This window comes from Saccostrea cucullata, unplaced genomic scaffold, assembly GCF_032062105.1.
Source record: "Saccostrea cucullata isolate Sc308-1 unplaced genomic scaffold, CSIRO_AGI_Scuc_v1 ctg6970, whole genome shotgun sequence".
Lineage (NCBI taxonomy): Eukaryota > Metazoa > Mollusca > Bivalvia > Ostreida > Ostreidae > Saccostrea > Saccostrea cuccullata.
The window spans coordinates 19,010-31,468 of record NW_026928223.1 but is presented as its reverse complement, the minus strand read 5'-3'; the positions used below and the strand labels follow the sequence as shown (position 1 = coordinate 31,468).

The following is a 12,459-nucleotide window of genomic DNA, read 5'->3' as shown; positions in this document are numbered from 1 at the left end:
TCACTCCTCCGCCATTCTCTCACGTTTCTCAATTGCGTTTTTCAGACTTCAGGACGATTACAATGCTATAAACCTACAAATACACATTATAAAAATCAAATTTGAAAATATTTTTTGCTTAAATAAATTATCTTAATTATATTATCAGAGTTCTCAAAAGTTGTAGTTTTTGGGGCAACTTTTGACTACGATCCCGCCCCCCTCCCCGGCCCCAAGGTCATGCCTTTTCTTATTTGGGGTCGCAGATGCAGATGAATTAAGTCGATTCAATCCCTGAAGTACGTATACTCGTTTTTTGATATTCATGAGGTATATATTGACTACAAGTATGTTTTGTATCAAGCAAAACTAACTAAAGAATTTTATTCCCAAGTGTCCGGTATGTAGTCCATACGTGTAAATTATGCATTCGATTTCATACCTGTTGAATACAATTCGATGTTGAATTTTAATTTTATTTCTTGAATTGTTAGACCCCCTTTTTTATTTCTTATTAAAAGTGAACCCACAGTGGTGTATGTTCAAGTCTTCTGTGTACATAAAAGGAATAATTATCAGGCCCGTAGGAAGCAATTTCATTTGGCGAGGTGGGGGCCGGGGGGGGGGGACAGACCAGGGAAAGCAAAAAAAAAAAAAAAAGGGTCACATCAGACGCTTTTTTTTTATTGCGAGGGCACAAGCATGTACTGTAGTAGCCAAGCTTTCTAGAAAAGGACTTATTCTTTCTCTCTAGAGAAGTGGACAGGCTTTCGCCTACATCCATATTGATATTCTTCCATCAAATTAACTTCAATATATCAAACATTAAATTCTTCATCTAGTATGTTAAAATATATATTAATTTTTATGCGTACCTATAACGTGTTAAAAATTATTTGTTTTGATCACAGGAGTTCGCGTACAGGTCTATCAATTTTACAGAAATTTTCAGTAAATTAAAAAATACGTAATACCTATAATAATACCATATTTATAATATATTATATTTTTGTGGTTTTGATTCGAGGAAATACGAACCGACATTGTTGACAGTGACAGAAGATAGGTAGTACAATGCTGCAATAGGATAATCTTTAATTCAGATAATTTCAAAAACAATTCTTTTCCAATTTCTATACTTACATTGTGTTTATTGGAGTATTCAGTTCTCGGATTCATCAGGTAATGTTTTTCTGATTCTGGGGAAAACAAACGATTTAACATCGCCAACATTTTCAGAGTTGTTCCTCTTTGATCAGTAAGCTTCTGAGAACAGTGTTGGAAAAACGTTGTAAAAAGTTTTTTGATTGTTTGTTTGATTGTTTTTTTTTTTTTTTTTTTTTTTAAATAAAAGAAGAATATAACTGAAAATATTTTCAGGTAATTATCCGATCCATAAAAGGACATAATTTCCAACCTTTAATATCCATCCAGTATGAGCTGTAAAGCTTAAAGTAACAATACAGAAGAAATACTCTAAAACCAATTCAAAGCAGTTTAGAGTAGAAAAGGATTTACCAGCAGAAATTTTCAAAAATGTAATTACCAGAACAGTAATTAATTAATTAAGAAAATGCATTGAGGTCTCTGGGAACAAGCAATTTAAAAAATAAATAAATAAAACTTAAAATACTATGAATATCAAAAAATGCTATGGTGAAAAGATGCATATAATTATTAAGGATAGAAGGACGATTTTTTTTTCACCAGATAGATTTTTAAAAAATGAATTTTATTGATTAAAAGCAAAGGGAGATAATTCTTCAAAGGCGGGTCAAAAAAACATGAAAATTATGTCTCCATATCCTTAGTATTCCGCCAATATATAATGAGAAGAATTAAACTTCTAAAAGATGAAAAGAAAAATTCTCTTGCCGTGGCCTTATTTCAGTTCACAGACACTACATGGGGGATGACCCCACCCCCAACCATTTTCCTTTTTTTTTAATCAAGAGCCCGTGACTTTTGAGGAGTTGCTGAGGGTAAATTCACATTTCTTTGAGAATTCGGAGACATTTTGCTGATCATTTTAAAAAAGCAATATAGTACGAGCTATTTGTAGAAAGACTTGGCGTGTACCGAACATTATGCCACTGCTTCCGGTGTAAACAGAAAGAAAGGACGAGAAGACGAAATCGTTGCGTAAAAACTGAAACGGGGGAGAATGGGCTTAGGTGATATGTTCCATGACTTTTTCTTTGGTCCAAGTAGACGCCGCCCTGGTTCAGTTGAAGACAGTGATCAGTAAGTTCAATAAATGTACATTGGTTGGTAAAAGTCTGACGAAATCTACAGAATTTTGTCAGGTACAGTCATTTTACCAGTAACGAATCGGTTTCTAGTTACGTCTTACACACAACCCGCATCTTTTAATTTCCAAATTTTCTTGTTGTTTAATTTGTATTTCTAAGCTTTTCAAATAGGTGGTACCAAAATTTCCAAAATATGAATGGTACAGGTACAGAGCTGTCAAAAATAACACCCCTCCTATTTTCCTACTTTCGAATCGTCAGTATCGAATCAAGTGCCGTCTATTGTTGCTGACTTAATAAATAAAATCGGTTGGTCGAAATTATTGTAGAAATATACCTTAAAGAAGATTCTACATAAAAAATATAAACATTACTTGTTGATTAGCTGCAGAACTGTAGCCCTCCAAAAAATATATACCGGTATATCTCCATCATAGTAAACTAAGGCTCTTTGCTGACGATAGTATCATCTACAAAGAAATAAAAACACCAGAAGACTGTCACAAACTACAATCAGATTTAGATGCAGCTGCACGGTGGGAGTCTGATTGGCTTATGGCTTTCCACCCAGACAAGTGTACTAAACTCACTATCTCTCATAAGAAACAGACATATTCTCATAATTACATTCTACATAATCATGTACTCGAGTCAGTAAGTTCAGCCAAGTATTTAGGTGTAACATTACAGTCAAATCTAAAGTGGAACAAACATTATGATAATATTATTGCAAATGCAAATAGATCATTAGGTTTCCTTAAACGTAATCTAAAAATTTCAAATACAGAAGTAAAATCCAGAGCCTACCAATCAATAGTGCGTCCTAAACTAGAGTATTGTTGTAGTGTGTGGGACCCACATACAAAACAGTATAGACAAAAACTTGAAATGGTACAGAGAAGGGCCGCTCGCAATGTGACTAACACTTACCACAATACTAGTAGTGTTACAGACATGATTAATACACTACAGTGGCCAACACTAGCTGAACGACGCCTCAAAACAAGATTAATAATGTTCTATAAAGTAGTTCATCAACTTGTTGCTATACCAACACAAATACTCATACCTACAGACACAAGAACTAGACAAAATCATTCACAAACATACAGACACTTAACAGCATCAAAAGATACATACAAATGGTCATTTTTTCCTCATACTATAATTCAATGGAATTTACTCCCCGAGTCTGCTGTCCAAGCCACTAACATTGACATTTTTAGAGAACAGCTAACCCCCGCTGTTCTCAACACTATCATGTAAAAAGTTTTAAAAACAGTTAAATTTTTCTTTTAATCACTAATGTAAATAAAAGCACATTTCTTTTTTTTTTTCTTTATATTGTTTCTATTTATATAAGTTTAGGTCACGCATGCGCACCAACAAGTAATCTTCAGTACTCTGAAGTTTTGTTGGAAAACAGAAGAAGAAGAAGAAGTACCGGTATATTGATAGATTGGAGAGCTACAGTGCCACCCGGTGCATCGATTTACCCAAAAAGACCCAAAAGGAACCCAAAAGGACTCAAAATGAATATATTATGATATACTGAGCTACAGTGCCACCCATTGAAAAAACTGTGTATTTATTGCACACAAAAAAGTGCACTGTTTCTGGATTTATTTCTCAATGTTTTTAAAACTTTCTTCTCAAAATATTACTAACCGTGTGTTCCTAACATGTTCTTTCACTGTTTCAACAACAAATTCCTTATAGTTGTACTTAATAGCCCTCCTGGCCTTGAAATTGAGATCATCAAAAATTTCGCCTATTTATACTGCCGTATTGGTTTGCAAGATATTTTGGTCCAACTCGCTTCATACAAATCGTACAAAAATTTTTTTTTATCCTATTGAAAAGTAAAATTACTATGATCCCCCCCCCCAAAAATATGTTTTACGGTGTAACCGTTGGGGTGAGCGCAGTTGTACCATCAAAAACACTTGAAAAATTTATCAGCCACTTCAAACATCAAGCCGCACGAGACCTCTCGACTAGCTGTGACATCACACGACGTCACGGAGTTTGTCGGAGCTTACGAAGAGGGCCAAGCATCTGGTTGAAACTGTACATCTAGCGCAATTTTGGTCGAAAAACATTGCAGAGTTATTTTTTGTTTCTTTGAAAGATTTCTACAAACAGAAAGCCTTTTATGCTTTATGCTATTGTTTATTTATTTATTTGCGCAAAGGACATTGGGTAGTAAAGGAATTCTGGGAATGTTTCACAGAAAAATTTGCCTGACGTATGTACATATTTCATTCCGAATTTCCTCTGTTCTTACACGTTAGTTTATTGAGCTTGCTTCGCGACCTTGCTGCGCTCGCTATATTGTTTGTTTCCTGTATAGCTGTAGCCTGTGCAATCCATTCAAATTACAGCCGGTTGGATTTTTTTTCTGCCAAATTAGTGTTTGATCAATTTAGCTGATGCAGGTTTTAAACTGGAAAGTTTACTGCAAGCTAATATGTGAGATCATATTAGTAATACAAAACCTACCAACCAACCCTTGTAATTTTTTTTGGGGGGGGGATATTACAGTAACAAAACTTTTTTTTGCTTAGTACAATGTGTAAATGTATCGATTTCATTAATTGTGCTGCCATTTGACTTTCTCTGAAATGTTAAACTTTTCCATGACAAGATTTTTCCTTCCTGCTAGGACATTTATGACATCTGTTGCATGATGACTGATGAGATTTAATTAATTTAGCCAGTCATAGAACTACTGTAGATTCCTAATTATACGTGAGGAATTAATTTCCGTGTAATTTAGCTAGAAGAATCACATACGAAATAATGTTACTCGCTTTTATTTTTATGGTGTTGAAAACCATGTAAATTCTGTTGATCAACCGTCCATTTGTGAAATTTCGTGATTCGACGTTAAAGAGCCAGTTTGCAATAATAAGTACTCATTAAAAACCAGAAGTCTCTGTCGAGACTGAAGCTCTACTGGTTTGTACTTATAGCAAAGGAAGAGAAAAGTACTTAAGCAGTTGGAAATTGAAACTTTTCAACAGCAATAGATAGAATAATGATCCTTGATTAAGTCTCTTTGTGTTCTTAGTGCAGTCTACTTGCATGCCACATTTATATTATAATCAGACTAAAATTGTATTTGGAGTAGCATTTTGAAAGAATTTCACAGAAATTTCTATTTTTAGTAACCACGGCAACACCGTTCATCGAAATCATAAACCGATACACAGAATTGTGTATCTTAGTATAGTCTACTTGTGTGCCAAGTTATATTGAAATCAGACTAAAACTGTAGAAGGAGTAGCATTTTGAAAGAATTTCACAGAAATTTCTATTTTTAGTAACCACGGCAACACCGTTCATCGAAATCAAAAACCGATACACAGAATTGTGTATCTTAGTGTAGTCTACTTGTGTGCCAAGTTATATTGAAATCAGACTAAAACTGTAGAAGGAGTAGCATTTTGAAAGAATTTCACAGAAATTTCTATTTTTAGTAACACGGCAACACCGTTCATCGAAATCAAAAACCGATACACAGAATTGTGTATCTTAGTGTAGTCTACTTGTGTGCCAAGTTATATTGAAATCAGACTAAAACTGTAGGAGGAGTAGCATTTTGAAAGAATTTCACAGAAATTTCTATTTTTAGTAACCACGGCAACACCGTTCATCGAAATCAAAAACCGATATACAGAATTATGTATCTTAGTGTAGTCTACTTGTATGCCAAGTTATATTGAAATCAGACCAAAACTGTAGGAGGAGTAGCATTTTGAAAGAATTTCACAGAAATTTCTATTTTTAGTAACCACAGCAACACCGTTCATCGAAATCAAAAACCGATACACAGAATTGTGTATCTTAGTGTAGTCTACTTGTGTGCCAAGTTATATTGAAATCAGACAAATACTGTAGGAGGAGTAGCATTTTGAAAGAATTTCACAGAAATTTCTATTTTTAGTAACCACGGCAACACCGTTCATCGAAATCAAAAACCGATACACAGAATTATGTATCTTAGTGTAGTCTACTTGTGTGCCAAGTTATATTGAAATCAGACCAAAACTGTAGGAGGAGTAGCATTTTGAAAAATTGTTTACAGACAGACAGACGGACAGACAGACAGACAGACAGACAGACAGACAGACGGACGGACGGACGGACGGACGGACGACGGACGCATTACTATCGCATAAGCTCTTCTGGTCTCTGACCAGTAGAGCTAATAAGGAATCTGCAGAAAATCTCCTACTTTTTTCTAAGCAGTTTACTGCTTAGTGCCACTGTGCCTTCCCCTTCTACTCCAGTTGAAGTGTATTGGAATTGCATGATTGATGTTATTAAATGGTTAATTAGATTTATTTATTGATATTAAATTTTCAATGCTTTATTTTCATCATTTAAAGACTCTTCAAACGTGGCCCACAGATTCCTGGCAATAGAAGAGATAGAGATGAGCTCGAAGATTTTAACAGTATCTTTACTGAAAGTTTTGGTGATATGGAAAAACACATGGAAATGATGCAGAGAGAAATGGAGACTATATTTCGCAGATTTGGAGCAATGGACATACCATGTGAGTTTAAATAGCACGAACCTGTATCATCTTAAGCTGACAGTTAAAGAGTACATGTACTTTTCAGATTTCTCCCTAAGAACCCACTCCTACATCAGCCTATTATTTATGTATCCCTGTTTCAAACATATGATATAAATACATGTACACTAAAATGGAAATATTTACAGTGTAAATATTATTGTTGATTTCAGTTGATAGTTTACCTGAGAGAGATCAAAGTAGAAGAGGGAATAATCCTAGAGACTCCATGCTGAAAGAGTCAGAATCTCCACCAGAAGGTCAGATATCCCCCCCACCTCCTCAGCCATGGGGACATCGGCACTTTGTAAGTTATGGGGGTCATGCACATTTTATTAACTTTAATTTAGTAAATGAACATCTTCACTAATTTTTCTCTTTAATTAAATGAGAAAAATATTGATTAGAATTATAATGACAAGAACATTAGGAAATTTGAAAATGAGACGTGCATCTTTCAGTATTCTGATACATCTTGCATATTTTGTTGTTTTAGTTTGATGACTTTTTTCGAAAGTTTGATGCACAAGAACCAGGAGTCAAGGAGGATAAAGGTAATTCACCATGGTCAGATCTTACAAACTAAATAGCTGCTCAGATTTGTTGTTTTCAGGCAAATCACTAACTGTAGTTGATTTTCATCTAAAATTTGATATTGGTTAAAATTTATCAGTGCATTACATACCTAACACAGGCCTTCAGATCGCTTTGATCTGACCGACATGTATACATGTTGGTCAGATCAAAGCGATCTGAAGGCCTGTGATACCTATTTAGAAAAAGCGCATATTTGTTAAGAGTAGTGCAAATATCTAGACCTTCGGATTTTAAATTCTCTGCAAGATGGCAGGATAATTTGAACATAGATGACTTTCTTTTGATACAAGGGTCTATGATACATGTACAGTGGAGCCTCATTTATCGGGACGCTTTGGTTCCTAGTCATTTTGTCCGGATATGTGAAGCGTCCGGATACCTGAATCACCAGTTAAACAAGACAAAATAACATTTTAAAAATTCTATTTCGATGAAAAATTGTCCGGATACTGAAGCATCCGGATATATGAAGTTCCACTGTATATGTAATATTGAGGGAGCCATTTCAGAACAGTTGTATATTAGCTACTTTATAATTCATATTGATAACCACATGTATTGATTTAAAAGCTGTGTTATTCTTTAAATATATATCCATCCTATATTTGAAAGATAATTTTCTTTATTCATACTACTTTTAGGACATTTTTTAGCTCACGTCAACGAAGTTGGGGGAGCTTATGTAATACCCTCGGTGTCGGCGTCCCGGGTTAAGGTTAAGTTCTTTGGAGCAGTTTTCTTTTTAAGTACTTCTATGTCCTATATTGATTAGACATGCATGGAAGATGTTTCTAGTGTGTTTCATTTTACCAGTCAAAGTTTCAGATGCTGCAATTTCAACAAAGGAATGACCAAGTTAATGTTTTTGGAGCAGGTTAACATTTTTGGTGCAGTTTTTGGTGCAGGTCTCATTTCTGAGTAACTATAAGCCCTATGTTGACCAAACTTGCATGGATGGTACATCTTAGGATGCACACTACCAGGCTTGCTTCGGATGCTGAATCTGACCTACATTTTCGACATGAGTGAACAGGTTTATGTTTTCGGTGTAGGTCTCATTTCCAAGTAACTATGAGAACTATAGTGACCAAACTTGCATCGATGATACATCTAAGGATGCATACTACCAGACTTGCTTCGGATGCTGAATCTGACCTACACTTTCCGGTTGAGCGAACAGGTGCAAGTTTTTGGTGCAGGTTTCATTTCCAAGTAACTATGAGCCCTATAGTGACCAAACTTGCATGGATGTTACATCTAAGGGTGCATTCTACTAGGCTGGCTTCGGATGCTGAATCTGACCTACATTTTCTGGATTAGTGAAAATGTTAGTTTTTTTATACAGGTTTCATTGCCAAGTAACTTTGAGCTCTATGTTGAGCAAACTTGCATGGATGATACATCTTAGGATGCACACTTATGGACTTGCTTCAGATGCTGAATTCGACATACATTTTCTCTCAAACTTGCTTCAGATGCTGGATTTAATCACATTTTCACGATGAAGAAGTAGTTTGAAGTTTTTATATAGGTCTATTTCAAAGTATCAAATCAAAATTGCAAAAATTTTGCATTTTTGGATGTACACTTTTTGTTGTTTAATTGTTTGACTTTGCCTTACTTAAAGACAACATTCGTTGAGGTGAGCTCTGTAATCTCTGATTACCTATGTTTTAATAATAAAAGTGATTTAAGGTTCTCATCACATATGCTCTATTTAATTATTAATAGACTAGAAGAAAAATACCTACCCCAAATCTAAAATTTTAGTGATTTTTTTATTGATAGACTTGGATAAAGAAGCCAAAGATATTGACATTGCCAAAGTGTTTACTGATCCCAACTCTGGAATGGTGCCCTCTGTTCCTCAGAGAGGGGGGATATTCAACAGTGGGGGTAGCATCTCTGTGACCACTATTAGGGGTGCTGATGGGGTAAGGTTAAATATTACATTGTTCATTCAGTATCTGCATGAGGTTAATTTTTTATTTTTTATTTATTTAAAGATATATAAAAAGTAATGTTAATTTCATTTCAACTGTTTGTCAAATTAAAAAAAAAATTAGTTTAGTATAGGACTTCTTTGGTACTCGGTACTGAATTTTTCATGAATTGTGAATTCTAATATGCCAATCTGATTAAAATCAGATCCTCGATCCACTCCTTTATTTTTCTATGGTCGCTACCTTATAAAAAAAATAAAGGAGCAGATAGAGGATCTGATTTTAATCAGATTGAATGTGCACACATGTGGGTTTTATATGAAAAGCTTTATACAAAGCAATGAACATAATTTTTCTCCGTCATGCTGGTATTTTTAGCTTTATCCATAAATGATAAAAAATTTGACTAAAATTCACTAAAAAATAAATAATAACTTGTATATTTATATTGTTTGTTGCAATGTAACACAATCATTTCAGGAAAAATTTACCCTGAATTTTCCTAAAATTTGGACATGATTTTAAAACAGCAAAGCACACTAATAATGAAGTACCAAGGACAGATAACTTCGTTTCATTATAAGCGTAATTTATTCCATTCGGTTAATAGAAAAGACCTTTCTTTTCTCTTTCAAAAGTAATGAGGAATTAAAAATAATGTTCAAATTTTTGAAAAGTAGGTCAAAATAGAAGGTCAGGGTTATGGGTTCAAAAGTCATAATATATTTGGAAAGGTCTTGTCACAGGTGATTTACATGTGAGATATGAAAAGCCTTTCTCTTCTCCATGTTCTCATTCAAAAGTTGGGACCAAGGTTACGTTAATGATTTTCTGACAGACTGATGAATGGACAGATATATGGGATTTAATGTCCCCATGCTTTCACTAAAAAGGGGGGGACAAATATTCAATGTTTCCACCATAATTAAATCAGCTGTTTATTGTAGAGAGTTGAACAAAAGAGGACGGTAAGAGACTCGTCAGGGAGGGAGGAGACAACTGTTACCCGGACTATAGGGGACCAAACCCATACAGTGACAACCAAAGTGGACCCCTCAGGGACCCCCGAAACAACCGAATCCTTCACAAATATTGATGAGGGTAAGTGTTTACTATAATACTTAGGCTACACATTGATTTTGCCAATGATTATCTTGTCACAATTTCTAAAGGAAATAACTTTTATTGCACTTTTTATGTCACAATTATTATTGATTTATTATATTCATTGTATCCTTCAATGACCTTCATACTCTGTTTACATAAAAAAATTAAAATAATTTAAAACCAGCAAATAAAATAACTTCTTGTAGAAATGATTAGTATACTAAGTGGAAGTCAAAAGTCTTAAAATTAAATAATTCAATTTTCATTTCAAAGGACACAAAAAAGATTTTAATGATAAGTGGGACAATTCTACAGGAAATCCTAGTCGGCCATCGTTACTCCCCGACAATCCGCAGATAAAGCCAGGACAATCTGATGACAGATCTTTCTACGACAGATTGTTTGGAATCAGACTGTTTGGACCAAAACGTGACGATAAATAACATCTACCAGTACATTGTAAATTAGTGCTTTAAATTAAATGGTGGTTAAGTCTTCACAATTCACAAATTGGGAAGTCTACATTGTCTTTCAGTTTATGGTGTAGGAAGATGACAAGTTTTACTGTGCTGGGTTATTTTTGTCTTTTAGGATTCATGTAATGATCAAATTAAAAAAAAAAAACAAAACAATAACAACAACCCAAACATCACTACATTTAAGGAAAAAATAAATTTTGCCAAATGGCATGCATCATATCATACACATTTCAAAATTTTTTCTACAGGGCTGGGATACAAAAAATCATACATTAATGAATCCTTTTATTTCTATTACAAAAGAAAGAGGGCGCTTTAGATGGTGATTCGGCAGGAATAGTGGCTCATAAAAAGAATTAAAAAATATCATTGATTTATACATTTTTTTCAAAACCTAGCCAATTACTGTGTTGTAGGTAAATGTAAAATGGGCAAATATTCAGTTAAATATGTTTGATTTTATTTAAATATGCATCTGAATATAGCCGTACGAGTCAAATGATGCAAAAATCGACTCTTTTATAGCCGTTTTTCATTAATTTTGTTGTTTCTGGGTCTTCTCTCCAAAAATTTTAAATGTGTTATCAGTGTATTTTTAACCGTAAAATTTATTGCAGTTGTTTAAAAAATGGAGAGACGACCCAGAAATACCAAAATCTAAACTTTTTACATTTATTTTCTGGTAGAAATGTGACAAAGTCCAAATGTATAGGGCTTGGCTTTAAATAATGATTTAAATACTAACACTGTGTAGTGTTCCGCGGTAGCTACATTGGTTTGTCGCTGGATTCCAGCCATATCGAAGCAGTATTTTAGGTTCGAATATCAAATACAATGATTTCTTTTATTTTATTTTTCTTTGAGCTTGAAATTTTTGAATTTTGAATACTCCTTGTATAAAGTAGCAAATTATGTTTTATAAATTATTTTACATTAATTGTTTTATTTTTCAATGAGTTCACATTTTGTTGTTTATAGTGCCAACGTTCTCAAATGGAAATAAACATACATGAACTTGTACAAAGTTACACCTGATGCAAAAATATTGAATATATTAAAAAAAAACTAGCAACTTCGATCTTTCTGTTACATTCAATATTTTCAGTGCATTTGAAGACTGAACACTAAAATTATATAGTGTTAGACTTCTATTATATTCTATTACATGTAAATATACAGCTGATGTATCCAGCATAGATAATTTATCTTTCTTGACACTTTTTACATTGTAATTGAAAAAAATTATTTACAAATAAACAAACATAAGACAGAAATCCATTCCCATGCATTTTCTAAAAGATGTATAAGATACACATTAAAACTACATGGTGCTTGGACATTTAAATCTGAATTGTTTCGTGTCAATGATTCCTGCCGACTGCCCATCTAGTGCGCCCACTTTCTTTCATGAACTTCATTTTAATGCAAAGAAATGCATGACATGGGGTAGAAAGGTACTACCAGACAAGAATTGGCAGATTCACCCATGTTCTATGTGTTGTACCTGATTTCATCTG

The 12,459-nt window shown here is 33.9% G+C and overlaps 1 protein-coding gene across 1 annotated transcript; it reads left to right on the top strand.

The window, feature by feature from the left end:
• The first annotated feature begins 2,061 nt into the window (after positions 1 to 2,061).
• On the top strand, positions 2,062 to 11,093 carry LOC134276820 (HCLS1-associated protein X-1-like). The gene is made up of 7 exons (XM_062759111.1): positions 2,062 to 2,223; positions 6,626 to 6,795; positions 6,990 to 7,123; positions 7,313 to 7,370; positions 9,202 to 9,347; positions 10,304 to 10,457; positions 10,737 to 11,093. The coding sequence occupies exons 1-7, from the start codon at positions 2,144 to 2,146 to the stop codon at positions 10,904 to 10,906; spliced, it is 912 nt and encodes a 303-aa protein (XP_062615095.1). The 5' UTR covers positions 2,062 to 2,143; the 3' UTR covers positions 10,907 to 11,093.
• Positions 11,094 to 12,459: the final 1,366 nt, after the last annotated feature.